The sequence below is a fragment of the Centropristis striata genome, chromosome 15 (genome assembly GCF_030273125.1).
Source record: "Centropristis striata isolate RG_2023a ecotype Rhode Island chromosome 15, C.striata_1.0, whole genome shotgun sequence".
Lineage (NCBI taxonomy): Eukaryota > Metazoa > Chordata > Actinopteri > Perciformes > Serranidae > Centropristis > Centropristis striata.
Window position 1 is genome coordinate 12308020 of NC_081531.1, and position 21187 is coordinate 12329206.

A 21187-nucleotide genomic window follows, 5' to 3' on the forward strand; every position below is an offset into this window, starting at 1 on the left:
AATAAACTAATTTGTCTTAAACTAAGCCTTAAGGTGTCACAGACAACTACAAGTATGCCAGTGTTTCATTGATTAAGATAAGAACATTTTCTGAATATAAATTTTGCTGATCCAACGTTGGAGAAATTCAATTGTTAAAAAAAAATAATAATGATGGAGAAAAAAAAGTAATAAATGAAAATGAAACAAGGTAAAAACCAAAATACAAATAAAAACAAATACAATTGCAATAGTTATATAAACTTTATACAAGATAAAAACAGAAAATAAATTAAAATAGTTATATACACGATATACATGATAAAACAAGAAAAAAAAACTAATAAAAAATAGTTATATACACTATATACATGATAAAACAAGAAAAAACTAATACAATTTTTTTATATACACTATATCATGATACAACAAGAAAAAACAAACAAATAAAATAAAATAGTTATATACACTATATACATGATAAACAAGAAAAAAAACAAATAAAATAAAATAGTTATATATGCTATATACATGATAAAACAAGAAAAAAACCCAAATAAAATAGTTATATACACTACATACATGATAAAACAAGAAAAAACAAACAAATGAAAAATAGTTATATACACTATATACATGATAAAAACAAGAAAAAATACAAATAAAATATTTTGGTTATATATACTGTATACAAGATAAAAACAAGAAAAAAACAAAACCAAATAAAACAACTTTATACTCTACATAAAGATAAAAACAAGACAAAAATACAAATGAAATAACTCTATGTATGTATGTAGAGTATGTAATGTACTCTTTTGCCCTAACATATGTGTTCATGATGGATAATTGCACAGTATATATGTAATATAGGCATGGTGTGCAGCCTTGTACAAAAAAATATACAGTACAAATGTAATTGAACAGGACATGAGCAGGGATAATGATAATATACAGGTTATTAGGAAACTACTGGAATAACAAAAGTTTGTCTTTACTGTATATGACAGTGGCACTGTCAAACCACAGTTTATCTTGCAAGGTCAGAGTGTGGTCTCAGTCTGGTCATACTTTAGTTATTTTGACGCTACGGAGCCACTGTGACTGTGTGTTTTACTGAGTCTATCCCAGGAGAGGTGTGTGTGTGTGTGTGTGTGTGTGTGTGTGTGTGATACTGATTAAGTTTTTTTGATTTATCGTCACTGATCTTAATATTTGATAAGCTAATGCACCTTTGTGTGTGTGTGTGTGTGTTTCTGGCAGCACATGCAGGAGCTCCTCGGTCTGTGTTTCATTTTCGCCGACTGGCAAGCTGCAGCAGATCTTTCCAAACTCTCTCTCACACACACACACACACACACACACACACACACACACACACACACACAGATATCTGCATGGTGTGGTATGAACATGGTCAATTAGACTCTGCCTGTCTTCTCTCTGTCCTTTCCCTGACTCCCATCTGTCTTTCCATGAGACTCTCAATCTATCCTGTCTTCTTTTCCTCTTTATTTCCCAGCATCCATGTCTTCATTTTAACTTCTATCAGTAGTTTACAAAAACTCCTCTGCAATACATATTGGCTTGTGTATGTTTTGCATAGTTTCTGTCCTCCTTTCCTTGAAAAAAGTTGGAGATCGCTGCAGGGGTTCACCACAACATACTTTTTTTCTTTCGTCTTTGACCATGAAAGTAATGAAATAACTAGCCAATGAAAAGAGATTGCAGTTCCTGGTAAGAGTGTGTTGTTCCTCAATATATGCAGTTTCTAAGAAACCTATGAGAAGTGCTTCTTTCTTTCCGGTGCTGTATATGTTGCTGACCTCAGCCAGTGCAGCAACAGGAATTACTGTTGTGAAGGTGACCCTGCCTTGAGTTTAAATGAACATGAAGCCAATCGTGAGCGTCTGTCTCCTAGGAGCTCTTAGCGCCTCATGTATTATTTGAAAGGCATCCATCTGTCCGGGGCTTTTCACCGCCTCACTTGGCTAATGTGACTTAAGTTTAATGGAACTTTTTGCGCTTCTCAGCACGTACACACACACACACACACACACACACACACACGCACCGCCACAAAAACCTCCACATGAATGTAGGAGCTGTCAACCTTCATCGCTGACACCACTGGGGATCCACTCACAGTATCCGCTTGTCTGCCTTTAAACTCTCCACTCACTCTCACTTACAGTAACCATGTAATAAAAAAAAATCAGGGCAAGAAAGTGATATTCTCTTCCAGGGGTGTATTACATGATTTTAGGCCAGGTAACCAAAGATAAAGTAAGAATGTGATGTTTTATATTGTTCTTTAACCAAACTGTCTTCTCTCTTCTCTCAGGTCTGTCAACGGCCAAGAGGAAGTTTGCCGACTCTCTCAACGAGTTTAAATTCCAGTGTATTGGAGACGCCGAGACGGACGATGAGATATGCATAGGTGAGCTGGAAGTGGGCGATATATATCGTCTACACTGATATCGTAAACGTTGTTTTGACAATGTGCAATTTTACTTTCGAGTATCTACAATATATCTGAAAAAGAAAACAAACGAAAGGCGTATAGACGGTAGAGGAGAGGTGCATGAAGTCACTTTGTTAATTATATTAAGAAATGATAATGTGCCACTTATTTTCTCATGCTTGTATGCTGCACAATTCACCTCAGAAGAGAGAACAGCTTTTTTTTTTGATAAAGAAATCGCATTTTGAAGGATATCATCAGATTATCATTGTAGGAAAAATAAATAATCTTTTTTTGTTTTTTTTGCTCATATCGCCCACCCCTAAGGTGAGCTCGCTGATATGAAATCCAATATTTATTCCCTGTAGCAGCAGAGGAAAGCCTGAACATCGAAGGTAGACAATGTGTTGTCATTTTTTATTTGCTGAAATAGAAGAAGGCTGGGTCGGTTTTCAGTGCTGTTATATATAGAAAGCTGTGCTCTCATCAAAGCCACCAGACTCCTTTGACAAATAAATGTAACTTTGTCTTGCAGAACACAGGAGTTGCTCATCTACTGCTGCTTAGTTTGGTTGTTACTGTGTGACTTTTTTAAACGGTTAGTTTGGATCCACCAAAGTCACACAGTAACAACCAAACTAAGCGATTGAGGTAGCAGTAGACCAGCATCTCCTCCAGCTTTTTTCAAGGTAAAATTCCTCTGAAAATATGAATATGAAAATGAATATTCTAAATATAGCATACACTTAAACTGATATTGCTTTTACTTCCAGTCCGTCCCTTGATTTTAGTGCCTTAATAACAAGAAAAAACTTCACATTTAAAGCCTTTGACCAGCCAACCTGGGACTTATTATACATTGGCTATAAAGCTTACTGTGACCATTCTTTTATCTAAAAAGCATCATTTAGTTTCCATGTTGGAATCTTTAAAGCGTATAAGGTACCTGGACATGGTCTCTTCTCTGGATTTGGGAAAAATACAGAAGGTGAATCCAGTCAAATAGTGGAAAAGCCTTTTCCTCTCTCCTCACCTTCATGTGTCTATCATTATGTGATGTGCTAACAATCAATAAGTTGATATTACCAGCGGCATCAGGCACATCTGTGGTGCAGATAAAAACAGATCTTACAGTCCAGTTTACAGCGAGTAGATATCTGCTCATTCTGCACAATAAAAGCTTCATTTACAGACGATATACAGTCGTTATTACAATGTTGACTTAACCTCTATAATAAAAACATGATAAAGTATTCTGCTTGAAGCAACATGTTTCACAGCTCTTGCTTAAGCCTGCTGTGCAAATCCTGTTGTTTTTAAATGTAGTTCATGTCTCGTGCTATCCTCTCTCTCCCCTACAACCAGTGTTATAAACATGCCGACCTATACATACAGTACAGGCCAAAAGTTTGGACACACCTTCTCATTCAATGTTTTTCCTTTATTTTCATGACTATTGACATTGTAAATTCATCAAAACTATAAATGAACGCATGTGGAATTATATACTACGAAATAACTGAAAACATGTCTTATATTCTAGTAAGCAAAGGGTGGCTACGTTGAGGATTTTGAGAATCTGAAATACAAGACATGTTTTCAGTTATTTCACACTTTTTTTGTTAAGTACATAATTCCATATGTGTTTATTCATAGTTTTGATGCCTTCAGTGAGAATCTACAATGTAAATAGTCATGAAAATAAAGAAAAACACATTGAATGAGATGGGTGTGTCCAAACTTTTGGCCTGTACTGTACATGAGAATATTGTGTAAATTGGTAACTTGAACTCGTCCAGGCCTTGTAGTGCTCGTTCTGTAGCTGTCCGAGCAGCCTGCTGTGTAGTGTTCAGCAGTCACCACACCCTCCCATGCTGCCTGGCTCTGTCTGTGCAGGCAGCAGCTTCTCACTGGCCTGACCCACCCACTGCTGTTGTTTAACTAACCCTAGCTATCTTTCCTGAACAGCTTGCTGCAGCTCAACTGGGCTGCACCACGGCCCTGTTGTTCTTAGGATATTCATAGTCATACTCATGTCAAAACTCATTTCTATTCTCTGATACAGTGATGATTTCCCTCCTAATGGATCTACAGCGTATTAATTATAAGAAATACATTTTATTAAGTAAAAAAAACACAGACACAGCAATGGAAAAGTAGCCCATAAATAGCCTCTGTTAGTTTTATTGGGTCTCTATCTTATATTTATTGTCTCAGTATCACATTTTTCCTATCCCGTGTGATTGATTACGAGTGTGTGATTGAGTTTACTCAAAGGTTTCACTGCTTTTATGAGCTTTATGAAAGGATTGCACTGTTTTCTAATGCATTCCTCACATAGTCCTGAAGTTCTGCTCCCTTTTAGTTGGATCTAACTTCCAAGAGCTGAATCCTGTCTGATGTTGAAAAGCAAAATGAGTGCTCAGTGTGCGTGTGTTGTGATGATTAAGGAATAAACTTGGGCTCCACTGTCCCTGTGCATGCTTGTGATTTGTACATGCCAGTGCACATGCTGCACGTGCTCAGTATGTATATGTGTGCTTACAAGTGCGTGCGTGTGAAGTGTTGGACAGGGATGCAGGCAACTGAAGTGGAAACTCTGACCTGAAACAATGTAGCCAGTCCTCTCCTGTCAGCGAGCAGGGAAACAAGCAGTGAGCCGTGCTCGCTGTGAAAGCACCATAGAAACAAGCCGTCTAAATTGCGGTTTCATTTCCAGTTAATTACTCTGCTGTGTCATGACTTTAGAAACATTTGTAAGAAGTCCAAGAGCAGAAGCTTCATCCCCACCACCTCCTGCCAACTCTCTTCAAACACTCTGTTTCTGCCTCTACTTGTGTCTCTCTTTAATACTATTTGAAATAACAACTTTATATCTTTCATGTCTATTTCTCTGTCTACCAACATGGCCGTTCTCAGCCAAGTCTCTTCAGGAGTTTGCTGCGGTGCTACAGAACCTGGAGGATGAGAGGACCCGCATGGTGAGTGACCTTACAAGTTTTATGGAATATTATAAATGGTTTATGAGAACGAGTGTATTTTGCACATAAAGCTTGTCATTACTAAGCAGATATTTTGACAGTGATAGGATGGGTTCCTACGCAGAGAAGTCCAGTTCCAGTTTAGATATAAAAAAAAGAAAAGAGAGTATTGGAAAATGCTTGTTTTTCCTGGCTATTGTACCTATTCTGTTTCCAAAAATGAATATCTACAAAAAAAAAAAAACTGAAAAAAACTCAGATATGCCCTATCTAAGTGCCTTATTACTGTATTAAATCCATCCATTTGCAACCAAATTAGTATGGAAAAAATGCGGCAATTTCCATGAATATTTATGAATATACAGTCATGGAAAAATTATTAGAGCATTGTTTTCAATTGTACAACTAAAGGTACATTTGTTTGGACAAATATAGTGATAACAACAAACAATGATATCATACTTTATTCAATATGATAATACAAGTAAAGGAGGCACCAGTTAGAGATGCTTGTTTGCCAATTCATTTTCAAAATAGCATACATAGTCAGAATATAACATACGTGTTAATAGGAGGATTTCACAACCATTTATTTACACAGTAAACATCTAGCTATTTGTACAGAGATATCAAAGTAAAAAGAGGAAAAATCGATCAAGAAGTTTGCAAGAGTATGGAAAATGTGGAACCCTGGATAAGGCTGACACATCAAACTCTATTAGTTGAATGGACAAAGAGGATAGATAATGGATGTTTTCCTTTAAATGATGTTACATCTGGCATCATATAATATTCATAAACAGGCTTTGGCTTTGGTTTATGTGTTTCAGGCTATTTTACAGTAGATAATGTGAGCAATCATCACAATATAACAGAAAATGATGAGTTACCCTTGTAATCTGACATGTGTCAGTAATACAGTAATGTATATTTGGTTGTGTGTGATGTTATTTGTTTGTTTTCCCCCAGATCGAGAATGCCAACGATGTTCTGATTATGCCTCTGGAGCGGTTCAGAAAAGAACAGATCAGTGCAGCAAAGGTAAGAAGGGGACAGTGTACAGCCACAGGACTTTAGCTCCACCTGTACTGTGGCTGCATCAGTGAAACATAAATCAGTGAATCAATAAAAAAACCTTTTAGTGCTTCTGCAGCTCTTAGAAGGGTAGTAGCACCCACCAAAACACACTGCTGATAACAACATACAGCAGAAGAGTTTGGAACTGGGCTTTATGTTGATGACTGGTAGACTTCAGTAGAAATGTCAGCCCAGTGGAGGTGGTAATTGATGTGCGACCTTTGACACTTTGATGGAGGGCTGCAGAAGAATTTGCAGCCTTAGCAATATTGGCACCTCAACACCACCTCCACATTACAATCACCTTTTAGACATTGCAGCAGTTATTTTCTTTATTTTATCTATACATCTGTGTAAAACTACCCATATTAGTTCAGTAGCTCCATAAAACTGTCACTTCTACTTCTATTCTTGACTTTTTAAAAACAAGTTTTACACATTTGAGTTCCAGGGAGATCTTCCTTATCCCTCTGAACCCATCAAACTGCTGAAAACCATGTTTCCTTCAAATAAATCACCACAATTACACCATTTATCATAACTAGAAAGTGTAAAAAAACAAAATTATTGTCAGATTTTCAAAATAATCTGCATGTATTTGTCAGGAAACCAAACTGAATTGAAGCGTAAAATTGTTATATTTCATTGAAATCACTTTATTGTACATGTCTCATTTAAAGTGTCAACAAAATTGAACAGTTCACACCTGTGAAAACATTACATTTTTAACATCTCAGTGGATCTGGGATGATATGAATGACATGGTTGAAACCAACAGTCACCTGAAGAAATTAAGTGAAACTCTGCCTAAAGTGCAGGCTGTTTACACAGATCAGAGAGGAGAGGGCAAGAGAGGTTGGAAGTAGAGTTTGTAAAAATAGTTCACTGTGTACTATGGAGCTCCCCCCTTTTTCCCAATATTGGTTCACTTTTGGATACTTTTAGAATATTATACATATGTATTACATTGTATTACAATGTTTCTAAAATAAATGGTCAAAGAAATATGATGTTAAAAACAGTAAAATGTGCATTTTTTCTTCTTGAAGTTCACCATCTCAGTCACAGTGCAGCCACACATTAACCTTGTACTGAGAGAATATGAGACAGTGAGACTTGTAATAAAAAGCTATAGTATAAATACATATACATAACAATGCATGTCTCAGGGTCTCCCTCCTGCTACTGATTATCCTTGAATCAAGGTCTGAACCATCACTCCATGACCTGGATAGGAGATTAGAGGAATACATAATCCTGCTATAAATCTGTGGGGGGTCTCGGAGGCAGCAGGGCTCCCTAATGTCACGGCTGGTGTTGTCTTAGAGTTACAGTGTGCATAAATCTTTGACTGAATGTACAGGAGGATATGGAAACACTGAACATGTGAAGTATGTGTGGGTAACCAGGAGTATGTTTACATTTACTGCACAAATGTTAACTTTACATTTTAATTTATTGGACAGCTGACTCTCTCACATTAAAGAATAAGTACCTTACTGTACATGTTTGGGTAATCTCCTGCCCTGTGTTTTAAATATGCCATGCTTCAATGTTCAAATCTCCTTACAGCAGGTCATGGTGCACTTACCCCATACAGTCATTAGCCAGGGGACTTTCAGTAAAGGATGGCCACGGGGGGTTCCTCTGATACATGCTGTATTTAACATGTGGTCAGTGTTTATTCTGCTAATCCATCCCCTTTACTTATATCAGGTCATTGTTTGATTGTACGTGGTGGCCAGATTAAGAAGTGAACGCATAATCTGCGTGGTTAGGTCATCATGAGCGATGTACTAATCCCAGTTTAGCCCTAAAAGAACTGACAGCATCTTCTCCTGGCACAGTTTTACCTTGTCCTGAAGCTCCAGGAATGTTTCATGAGGAATAAAGTGAGTGGAGTGTTTATTTAAAGAAAACTCAGGTCCTGATCGTAATCTTATTCTGTGTGGAATTCACGCAAATCAAATTGCGGCAAAGTCTCAAAAAAGGCATCACACAAGTAATTAAATCCTGCTTTAAGACTAACCTGAGGCTGCCCTCTTGTACTCTAAAGGACATAGATCCTGTAATGTGAGGGCCATGTTTGTGTGAAAACAAATATGTCAGTCCTGCAACAACAATATTAACCTTTCAAAAATCTCACAATAACAAGTATTTCCTTTCTTTCCATGTGACATCTATATTCATATGCAATAACCACTTCGTAGTGATGTGTAGCCTGTGAGCGAGTCGGTTCCTTTAACTGATCAATGGGAACTGGTTCCCATCTGAGAGCCGTGCTTTTTATAGCGTATTTGTTAAATAATTTTAAAAAATGATTGATGAGCAGTTCTTTTGAATGCTTCTTGGAAAATAATGGAACCATATGAGCCACGTTACTTGAAAGAGCCTTAATTCATTATGAACAATACTTGACAACATTTATGGATACAGAGCAGATACATCACAGAAAAGGAAGTTGGGAAATAATAATAATAAATGATTACTGGTAAACAACACGAATGTTAAGGAAAAATAAAAATAATTAATGAATAAAAAACAATCACAATACCAAGTATTTCCTGTTTTTCTGTGTAATATCCACATTTAATAACCACTTGGACCAGTACTTAGGATACTATTTTCAATTTCAGTTTCCACTGATAATTCAACCACGATTCAAAAATAGTTTCAAAAGTAGCATTCTGAATTTGAAAAATTATGTTTTTATTTCCTTTATACACAGCTTCCCGACTCCTTTAGAATTAAATCAAAACAATATTCTGATTTGGCCATTTTGGCAATAAATACGTGCATCTGCAATACATTGACAAGTTTCAGTTGACATATTTACATTTTAACAAATGGATGTAATGAGAGTATGCCAGTCACTTTAAGGCCCTTATGCTGCTTCTGTGAAGGGTTTTTTTTTTTTTCAAATAATACAGTGTTTTACTGTTCAACTTAAAGGAGAAAGCAGCAATAAAGTGAATGTTTACAGAAAGTTTAATGCCATGTGCCATATGACTCTGAAACAGGCTGCAGTGATGATGTACTGACTGACTTCATGTTTCAGTGGGACCTCCCAGTAATTGTTGGCATGACAGAGCAGTGGAGTGAGGAGAAATGCCTGATTGTAGCTGTGATGAGTCAATCTGGTATCAGAGCAGGACCCTGTATCAAAACATTTCCTTTCACTTTACTCTTATGGAAAAAAAAAAAAACAGTTGTTAGAGAAGTAGTTAGAAATTATACTGGGAGAAGAGTGCCACCTGCTGGCGGAGGATGGAACTAACTTAAATTAAACCAGCTTAAATGCCTCTAACTTTTTACTAATATAATAAGAAAAGAGTAATTAATAGATAATTTAACATTGAAACTGTCTGTGTAATATGTCTTCACTCACACTTCTTTCAAAAAGGAAGTCAGATACTCCGGCCCTATGCAGTCCGTTTTTTAAATGTATTTTTAGTTAGAATTATGTCATAAAATCCATAATGAGGGAGACGCTGCAGAGTGGTGCAACAGCAGTCATTTCAGACATGATTTCCACAGTGAATATGAAAAAGTCAAAGAGGCAGACTTTGAACAGAGGCCTTGTTGTTTAGAGGAATGTTCTTCATCTCTGATGGGTTCTGCAGCTGCTGTCTGTTCCTCCTCTGGCCCTCAGGACTCTTCTTGTTGTTGAAACTGGCTTGGCACTGAAACACCTGCGTCACATGACTGCAACAAGGATTGACATCACAGCATCGCTGACGTTATTGACTATGATGTGATGTGGAAGTTTTATTTCCCTGGTAAATACATTTCCCAGAGGCGTTGGAAAAAGTAATTCACACAAGCACAAAATGACCAGACAGGAAGACAGGCGAGTTCAGCAAATGAAATACATGACGGATGAATATAATTCATCGTAAAAACCCTATAAACCCCCAAATGTCATAAAACAGTGTCTTCAGTGATTTTCTACAGTGCCCCCAACAGGCATTTTTTATAGCAGACACTTGGCTTGAATCATTTGAAAATACAGCCCAAGCTGTAAATATCTGTCAGCCAATTCTATCAGCTGAAAGTGGCCTTTCACAGACATACTGGTATCGGTCAGTATACATGTACATGTTTTCTAATTTGATCTGATATCACTACCCTTTTTTTGAAAGAACATTTAATGCTCATTTCGGGGATAATGGGATGATTTAAAAATGGTGTCATATAGTTGCATTTTATTTCTTTTCTTTTCCTTTCCTTTCCTTTCCTTTCCTCTCTTCTCCTTTCCTTTCCTTTCCTTTTCTTTCCTTTCCTTTCTTTTCCTTTCCTCTCTTCTCCTTTCCTTTCCTTTCCTTTTCTTTCCTTTCCTTTCTTTTCCTTTCTTCTCTTCTCCTTTCCTTTCCTTTTCTTTCCTTTCCTTTCCTTTTATTTTATTTCCTTTTATTTCATTTCATTTCATGTCATTTCATATTATTTTATTTTATTTTATTTTATTTTATTTTTTCTTTCATTTCATTTCCTTTTGATTTATTTAATTTTATTTAATTCTATTTCATTTCTATGGTCAGTAATGGACTGTTCCTAAACATACAGTACTATTTAGCTTTTTTAAATTTTTGTTTATTCATTTAATTTAGATGATCAGCAGTCGACTCATCCTATGCAATTTAATGAGTTTAAGTGTTTTTTTAAGTGTTCAGAAACTCAGAATTTGTTGAAAGTGTTATACATTGAATATATAATATATTATATTAAAGGATTGTTTAATAAAGTTATTGTTGAATGTCCATAATCCAGATAGAACAGGCATCAGTAAAATTGAATTCTCTATGGTGTGCATGCTTAGAGTTTATTTGTTCCTGCAAGACAGAATATGGCATAGATTATTTTGGTGATAAAATTAGTGTATCTGTCAGTTTGAATAACAATAACACAACACAACATGGATGCTGGTTTAGCCTGGCATTACAAACTTTTATTTCCATCAGTGTTTGTTTTGCCTATCAACCAATTATCTAAATGAAGTGTAAGTGTAGAATAAAGGATACTTCTTTTTTACAGCTTGAAGAGCTGGAACCAGTCCATGTTTTATCATTTTTACTTGATATATTACTTAATTGACTAATATAATAGTGAATTTCTTTTAACTGATTAGCTTGATTATGTGTTTTTTTTCATGCCAAATCAACAGCACCAAATGCTCTGAATCTGCTTGGTTGTCCCATGTTTTTGAGCTTCTTTCTGAAGCTCCAGTCCTGTCATGTTATGAATGTAGGATAAAGAGAAGCCACAATGTTAACTGGCTTGGACAGATGTACAGTTATAACACCCCAGGGCCTCTCTGACAGAGGGAGACCCACCCTGATCTGCCCCTCCTCAGTTTGTACATCTTCTCTTCTCTTGTTTCCCTCTGTGGCTCCTTTTACTGATAAATACTATAAAGTAAGCTTCAAAGATCCTAATGTGACCCTTAGAACATGGACATAAAAGATATACAAAAAACAAGGGGTGCATTCTTTTTCCTTCATGTTTCCTTGATCTTCATGGAGATTTTTTTTTCAGCCCAGCAATCTTAGGAAACACACACCCTGCTCTATCCGTCCCTGGTTTATCATCCATCTAACTGTGTGTCTCTTATGTCAATGATGTCATCTCTGATGAAACAGTCTGTTGTTTAATAAGCAGCTGTGCTCCCTGGAAGAACAATCTTATACTGTACCCCCTGAAAAAAGAAAAATATTTAAGAAAGCAAAACTAAAAATTAAAAACTAATTTTCCCCCCACTGCACAAGTTGATTATGGTTGATTGCAGATGGCAGCCACTGATTAAATTACTTGTGAAGACCATGCTAATATGATGAGGATTATAATAGATGGTTGGTCTATTGAGTTAGCCGTAATGAAGCTTGATTATTGTGACTGTCACCAAAATAAAAGTTTTTTGTCTTTTAATCTGTTGCAGGAGGCCAAGAAAAAATATGACAAAGAGACAGAGAAGTACTGTGCAGTGCTGGAGAAGCACCTCAGCCTGTCAGCCAGGAAGAAAGAGTCACATCTACATGAGGTAAAAGGCTGTCTGAGTTTATATCTGTCTTCTTCCACCCACCTGATCAGTCATATTTCTCACATTTTTTCACAAATACCAGCCTGTCAGTTTTAATGTCCTGTCCCTCTTGTAGGCGGACAACCAGGTAGATAACGTTCGGCAGCACTTCTATGAGGTTTCTCTGGAGTACGTCTTCAAGGTGCAGGAGGTCCAAGAGAGAAAGATGTTTGACTTCGTGGAGCCTGTAAGACATTTGGTTTTTCTCTCTTTCATGTCCTTGTTTTTAAATTCTTCTCCACCAAAGTTGTTGTGCACACATATTGTTTTCAGCAGTATCACATTTACTCACTTTGACAAACCCACACCCAGCAGCTGCTCAACACAATCACACTCCTCTTTTGTGAATAAACAGCAGTTTGGTGGTTTTGGTGCTTTGCCCTAGGGCGTCCCACTGGTAGTTGCTGAGGAAATACACAACCATTTGTTGCACACACATATCACCCAAAAAGACTTTTACTATTTACAAAGTAAGTCAAATTCACAACTGTTGTTTTTTGTCGCATGAAAACATTATATAATTATATTTTTGCTACAACCCTGATTCCAAAAAGTTTGGATGTTGTCATAAACTTAAATAAAACATGTGTGACATATATTAAATTAACAATGATTAAAGGCAATATGTTTAAACTTTATTGTTTCTTGTAAATTCATATATACACTCATACTTTCTATGCAGTCCTTATATCTGTGCAAGTTACCCATGATGCCATGGGCTGTAAAACACCCATACCATTACGGATTGTAGTGGTTTGACAGTGCCGGGCTGCCAGTCAGAGTTATTCTGACAATTTTTTGTATTTTGATTAGTCAAATCTACACAGGACTCATGCCTGCCCATGCATGGTCCCTGCTAACAACAAAAACAGTGTATGACCATTTTTCAAAGGAGACCCAGAAACACAAAACACATGCCAGAATTTGCAGTTCAATACAGAGTATTGTACAGTTTAGTGCCCAATAACCAACCACTACAGTCATGGAAAAAAAAAATTAGAGAACCCTTTTACTTAAATTTCTTATTTATTTTAATGCCTGGTACAACTAAAGGTAGATTTGTTTGGACAAATATAATGATAACAACAAAAATAGCTCATAAGAGTTTAATTTAAGAGCTGAAATCTAGCCATTTTCCATGGTTTTCTTGATAATGATTTTGTTATCAAGAAAAATAAGGAATTGAAGAAAACAAGGGTGGTCTAATAAGTTTTTCCATGACTGTAGTTCAAATAACTAAAAACAAAAAAAAAATGTGTCTCTTTTTTCAAACCAAAAAATAGTCATCTTTGGATACCCATTCAATAAACAAAATAATCTTTTTTTTTTTGGAAATAAAAGATGGTCAACCAAAACCAAACTGGCGTCTAATAGACCAGCTTTGTTACCTCCCGGTTGCCAGCAGACGTTGGAGAATGACCACAGGGTCAATACCAGGAGTTGTCAGGAGCACACCTTTTTCACTTTCTTCCAAATCCTCGACCTTGTCCTCGTTCTCCACGTTCCTCTTTTTGGCTCATTCATTATCTTTGTCCCTTCCACTTTTCTCACCACATACTTCACTTTCTCTCCGTTTTTTGTTTCCCCACAGCTGTTAGCGTTCCTCCAAGGCCTGTTCACCTACTATCACCATGGATATGAGCTGGCAAAGGACTTCAACCACTTCAAGACTGATCTCACCATCAGCATACAGAATGTATGGTCACACAGAAACAAAGCACGAGGTCACAGCAAAACCTTAAGCACTGCACATGGATGTACAATTATGCAATAAAGAATACCTGACCTTAGAAATAAAAGACGGTTAAAAAACTATGCTTTATTTGCATTGAACAAAGAGAAAAAATCTTCCTTATATGAAGCAAGATTAAGGCTTAAAGGAATTCAGAGGTCAAACTGTTGAAATAAGAGTAATCTCATATTGCAATTTTGATAGAAAGGACATTTAAAAACCAGAAGACTACAGTGTGAACTAGACGCTAAGGACAAAAAGAAGAAAAAAGGAAAACATTTCGAGTTTAGCAATGAGTATTTCTTGTGTTTATCTTGTAATAGAGTGTTTGTTTTTTATGTATTTATTATTTTGCTGAAAAATAGGATTGTATAAGTTACACTGTTGTTGCACTCAGGATCAGATATTCAATGAAAGGCCTAAGGTGGTGCTCCTCTGTGCTTGTGTTGACAGACGAGGAACCGTTTTGAGAGCACGCGGTCGGAGGTGGAGAGTCTCATGAGGAAGATGAAGGAGAATCCACACGAACACAAGAGTGTCAGCCAGCACACCATGGAGGGATACCTGTTTGTGCAGGAGAAACGTACGTATCGCCTCCTTTCTGTGTTTGTGTGTGTGTCACAGACTGTATATAAAGATAGACAACAAGTGTCTACTCCCTCCAAATGTATAAAAATGAAGTCAGAATATTCCAGATACGGGCACTGTTATCAGCTCTAATGACATCATTTGGAGACAGAGTCTGCACAGTAAGGATCAGCTGGAGGGGCCACAGTGTCGAGGTTCCACCAATTAACCCACTCAACCAATCACAAGTCAATCACAGATGTCAATCACAACATCACACGCCCTTTTCAAAGCATATACAATAACTAATTTAACCAAACGTTTCTTATAAATGAACACTTAAACCCACATCAACATGATAAGAACAACCTAAAATTACAAAAGCCATCTTTAGGAAAAACAGTTTTGAAGTGTCGATATTTTAGTTTGGACCATGTCCCGTCTGCTAACATGTAGGGGGCGGGGTTTACGACCTCTACTGTCACCAGGGGGCGATAAAGATGTTTTGGCTTCAATTTTTGGTACTGACATTTACTTTATATACAGTCTATATGTGTGTTTGTGTATATTGGGCACCATTGAACAACAATGTACATGTTGCAGTGCCATTGTAACATTAATGAGTATGTGTGTATGTGTATGCAGACACAGTACGTGTGTGTTAGGGGCATGTTGTTTGTCTCACACACATGCATACATAAACACACACACACACACACACACACACACACACACACACACACACACACACACACACACACACACACACAGACTGACAGAGCAGCAGGACAAACAAACCTTAATGAACCAACGGTTGACGAAGTCAAGTCTGATCTGTTGGGGACGTGACAGCAGCTCCGACCACATACAGTTACCATGGCAACCTATCTAGCACTAATGCAGACATAACTAAGACTCCTTCCTTTTCCATCCTTTTATAAAAAAATGTAACCCTGTAACCCCCTGTCGGCCTGTCTTTGTTTTTTGATATCACTATTTTCTGTTTTAATCCCTCGTGGTTTTGTTTCAACCTTTCCATTTCTCTCTCTTTCTCTCTCCCTCAGGCTCTTTTGTTTCCACCTGGGTAAAGTACTACTGTACGTACCATCGTGAGCCCAAGAGGGTCACCATGGTCCTGTTTGACCCGAAATCAGGAGGGAAGACGGTGAGTAGTTTTGGCCGTTTAAAAACAAAAATAAGGTTACAATACCACTAATAATCCAGGTTTTACACCTTTATATTAACCTGAATGTTTATCTGTATTTAAAAAAGGGATGCACAGTCACTCAAATTTTTTATTTATTTCTTATAATATTGAATTTATCGCAATTTTTCTTACAATACCTTTCTGAATTGAATATTTTGCTGCAGACATGTGTCGTCCTTCAAATTGTATTCTTTAGACCTTGTACGTTTAAAGATCATTGCAAAAAATCCTCTCTATTGGTGGTTTTCGACCAGTGGCCGGTGCCCGGCTGGTTCAGAGTCGGTGCTCCTGTGGTTCGTAGTTAGTTCAACTTGTGAACCAGCTCTGAACCGCTTTGCTTTTCCACAGGCTCTAGAGCCATGTCATTGCGTAACTGCTAACGTAATGTCTGTATGTGTATATGTCTCCGCCTTCTCAGCAAGTATAATAACAGCAGACTACATGTCTCTACAACACTTCTGTGCTGCTCATCTTCATCACTATGGACGCCGAATACATTCTTATTAACACTGAATGCAAGATGTTAATGTTGGACTTTGTTGTAAGCTAGCGGGCTAGCACGTTAGCCTGTATCAATCACATTGCAGTTAAAGAAATCAAATGAATGAATGATACATATTTTAGTTGATCTCTCTCAATGGCACCGAGTTGGTCTTGGTCTTGCTAGACGCTAACGCTTGCACGATATCAAATGCCAGCTAACGTTAACACGCTATGATCAGCCGCTAATGTTAGTACGCTAGTGCTAGCCCGTATCAATCACATTGCAGTTAAACAAATCAAATAAATGTTGATACATGTTTTAGTTGGTCTTTCAGTGGCACTGAGTTGGTCTTGTTGGTCAGATAGCCCTGCCCCCAGGTCCTGATATAGCGTTTGCGGTTCAAGACCAGCAAAGACTTGGTGCCGATGTGGAACCCGTTTTCCCAGCCGGGAGCCCGCTCTTTGTTGGTGAAAAATCCAAAGAACAGTTCACAGTTGGGCACTGGCTGTGCGGAGGCGGTGGAAAAACCCTATATAATGACTTTATATATAATTTTCAATAAAAATTAGATGAATTAATTCAAAAGTGATCATTCTCTCCAGTATTTTTAACACTATCTCATTTGCATCAGATCAGATATTTTTTTTAAATGGTTCAGCCCTGTTATATATGTACCTAAATGTTCCACATGCTGAGACGCACAGTCACTCTTATATATAGACGGACGAGTGTCACTTCTTCATCATGATGCCACTGGGCTGCTCTCCAACACAACAGACTCTCCCTGGCTGCTTCCCTTCCCAATGCAAAACATCATGTAACTGGATATTTTCAGGGAAGCTATAATAAAAAAAAAGTTTTGCATTCAGAATTTGTTTTGACTAATTGAAATCAACTGGAAATGTCAAGTTCTGCGTCAGTTCTTCAGCACCTATGAGAAGCGTTTGTGACGCATGGTGCCATTTTACACCAGCATTCAGTCATCCTGGGAAATATCAGTTCTAGAAGAGACATAATTTCTCCTACATCCGCAGCATCAATAGATGAGAGTGCAGCTTCGCCAGTGATGTTTTGAGTAAGCAGCATGACTCCAACTATTTTTTGTCTAAGTGCAATCTGTTATCACTCTCTCCACCTACACACTGCACAAGCCAAAGCTGATGCAAGTTCAGGCCTGTTTTCTGAGGGTTCTCACGGAGGGTTTTGAGTGGTTAACTGAAGGAAATGTAGAAACACTGAACATCATACAGAGCATTTAATCTCCCACACAGTAAGGCAGCAAGTACAGAGATAAGACAAGATAATAACATCAGCCCTGGCACCATCAGTGTTTCACAGGAAGAAAATCAAATCTGACTGAAATGTAATGTATAAATAAAATAAAATCTATATAAAAAGACACCTTATGATACCAACATGTTTTGAAAGGGGAAGAGCCTGAGCATTTTTAGAAATTAACACACCCTTGTATACTAAATACCAGTGCTTTTTGGCCATAAATTTCAGATAAAAATGAATTTGAACAAGTTTTAATATATGTTTTTGTGACTTACAGTGATTGTGATTGGCTGTAGTGTCAGTACACTTATAAGGAATCTGATTCTGGTGTGTTTTGCATTGCTAAATGAACAGAAATAGACAGAAACTGACAAAGAAGCAAAACAAAACTAAAATAAAGGGGAATAAATAGACAGGACGTTATGCACAAAACTATTCGATCTGCAGTATGGAACATTTGGTGCATTTAAACTGTAGAATTATAACCTATTATACACGATCGCCCATAAAGTTTGAATAATTTTGTTTTCAGACACAATCCACTGTTAATTGTGGTTTCATTTTCATTGTGATATCTTTGGTAGAGATTGATTAATAAAGTTTCGAGAATAAATCACATTGTCACAATCATTTCATGGAAAAAGGTAAAAAATATTTCATTCCAATTTAATGTGCGACCGTGTAGAATCAGTGGCTAAGACCAGAATTTGTCCATGTGGATGTAACCTTAACCCCATTAGTGAAGAGACTAACATTACATCAGACAGCCTTGTACACAATACAAGTGCGTTACAACCCAAAGAGTTTCATATGAATAAAAGCTTTAATCAGATAATAAAATTGTTGCTGATGTGCCTGCAACAAAGATACATCAGTGTCCCTTGAACAGCGTGTGACGAGACAATGCTCTAATTGTTTTAATTGATTCTATTTGTCTAAAAGTGTGCTTCTAAATGGAAGTTAAGGATTTTGTAAAACTGTTTGTAGCTTCAGTTGCGAGTGAGTCATCATCATTAAAAACGTAAAAAAAAAACAAAGCCAAACTTTTCAAATGCATGCATTCAATGCATACTGATCCACTGAAAGATCCAAGATACAATATTATTACCATATCACCACACCATATTAGTGAGCTCACAAGGACAAAGAAAGACAGAAACAGTAAAACCACCCACTTATAACTAAATTAAGTATTAAATCTGTTTTATAAAACAGATTTAATTATAACATCAGGATATTAAAAAAAATAAAAATTAAATCCAACACATAAGCATACAGTAGATCAAACAATAGCACCTGCAGCACCATCTCAATGACCCAGTACATAAAGTGCTCCAGATGCTTTAAAACATCTGCCCTATTGCACAGTAATGTAACCTGCAGATCGGCCTGCACACAGCTTCAGGATATGTGCTGATCTTAAACCTGAATGATGCAATCTTTGTGCTTCTAAATCTTTTGTAAGAAGGAAGAAAGGTAATGTTTTTTTCTATTTTACTCTCTCTGTCAGGGAGAAGAGGACAGCTTCACCTTGAAGTCGTGCACCAGGAGGAAGACAGACTCGATAGAAAAGAGGTTCTGCTTTGACGTGGAGGCTGTGGACAGGTCAGTCAGAGTGTGATTGACTTCTCTGTCTCTTGTTCCAATTGATCAGACTCAAATGGACTTAACACAATCTTTCTTCCCACTTCCAACCAGTTCCTTCTCCACATTATTTAACTTTATCTCTTACCAGTACAATATATTGATTGATTGATATATTGATTGACTATTAATGGTGCAAACTATGACTTTATTGGCCATAATCAGTGAAGTGCAGCAGCCACGCCTTCTTGTTTCTGGTTTTAAGGCATTTTATTTACAGCTTTACCATTAAATTATGGTTTGTGCCGCAGGAAAAATCAAGAAGTTCCAATAATTATTTGGGAAGGAAGATCGTGCTTCTGACTTTTTTAAAGAAAGCCTTGAAACCATCACGGAATTTGAGACCTACATGGTGTAACTACAGCTAACAGACACAGGGGGGTGCTCAGCTAATTTAGACTTGAGGAGAGACGTTGTGGCTGCTTGTCCTTTCATGCTCGGCCTCCTGCTGTGCTTCTCTTCTTACACTTCTCCTGCCCTCTCTCTCTCTCTCTCTCTCTCTCTCTCTGCCTCTCCTCAACTTCAACCCTCCTCCACTGAATCAACTCACCTTGCCTTTATTTATATAACTGTTATGTTGTGTGCATTTGGTGATTTGTATGTTTGTGCAACAGCAAGACACAAGTTATGTGTACATTTGAGGAAATACCTAGAGACAGACTGTTATAAATATGTTTGAAAAATTCAGTTTTGCTATTTATGTTTTTCTTTTCATGGATTTATGTGTGTGTATGAATCTCTGTGCAGAATGTGCACATGCAGGTGAGTGTGATTGTGCTCTGAGTTGTGTGTCCTGTTGAAGGGCAGTGCATCGATTGGTTTATATGGAGGAAGTTGTAGTGCAGCGGTGGTGACAGGTCAAGGTGAGCATACTGCCAGTGACAGACTGTAAAGGGCTGATTGGAAACCTTAGAAGGCTGGGATGGACCTGACCATGGAGGCTGTGTGTGTGCACGCTGAAGGTTGATATATTGTAGCTGCTTCATCAAATGAATCCTCTGTGAATTTTCTGGCTTAATTCTTTGCCTTTCTTTGAACCTTTTATGGTAAAAAAGGCTTTTCATCATCGTTTATTTTTTATTTTTTTGGAAGGTGATTCAGTAGTCATACCTCTGGCACAGACAGATGAATGTGCTTTCCTCTCGAATAAGAAGATTTGCATGCAGAGATCTTTCCACACAGCTGTGTTCATCTGAGGCAACAATATATCACTAATATTGTTCATGCTAGTTAGTTCCAAAAGAATTCCTGTGTAATGTTATGATTTATACTGATTACGTTTTTTTGATTTATCGTCACTGATCTTAATATTTGATAAGCTAATGTACCTGTGTGTGTGTGTGTGTGTGTGTGTGTGTGTGTGTGTGTGTGTGTGTGTATGTGTATGTGTATGTGTATGTGTATGTGTATGTGTATGTGTGTGTGTGTGTGTGTGTGTGTGTGAAGGCCGGGAGTAATCACCATGCAGGCTCTGTCAGAAGAGGACCGCAGGTTGTGGATGGAGGCCATGGATGGGAGAGAACCGGTAGGTTACCACGGTTACTGCTCTGTACCTACGTGGCAAATGAGTTAGGAGAGAGAGAGGGAGAGGGACAACGTGTCTGCTAAGCATAACAAGTGCTCCAACGCTGAAAATAATTTTTGTAGCATTGGTCCGACTGTAGCAGCCTTCCCTCTATACATGCTGCCAGTAATGTGACG

General features: G+C 37.4%; 1 protein-coding gene across 1 annotated transcript in view; it reads left to right on the top strand.

The window, feature by feature from the left end:
• The window catches only part of LOC131987276 (rho GTPase-activating protein 26-like), a 120734-nt gene that overhangs the window by 50097 nt on the left and 49450 nt on the right, over nucleotides 1-21187 (top strand). Inside the window, exons 2-11 of the mRNA XM_059352472.1 lie at nucleotides 2324-2419; nucleotides 5363-5424; nucleotides 6394-6465; nucleotides 12434-12535; nucleotides 12651-12761; nucleotides 14166-14270; nucleotides 14760-14889; nucleotides 15938-16038; nucleotides 19353-19447; nucleotides 20933-21011. Coding sequence (XP_059208455.1) covers nucleotides 2324-2419; nucleotides 5363-5424; nucleotides 6394-6465; nucleotides 12434-12535; nucleotides 12651-12761; nucleotides 14166-14270; nucleotides 14760-14889; nucleotides 15938-16038; nucleotides 19353-19447; nucleotides 20933-21011 — 953 coding nt within the window. The remainder of the gene's footprint in view (nucleotides 1-2323; nucleotides 2420-5362; nucleotides 5425-6393; nucleotides 6466-12433; nucleotides 12536-12650; nucleotides 12762-14165; nucleotides 14271-14759; nucleotides 14890-15937; nucleotides 16039-19352; nucleotides 19448-20932; nucleotides 21012-21187) is intronic.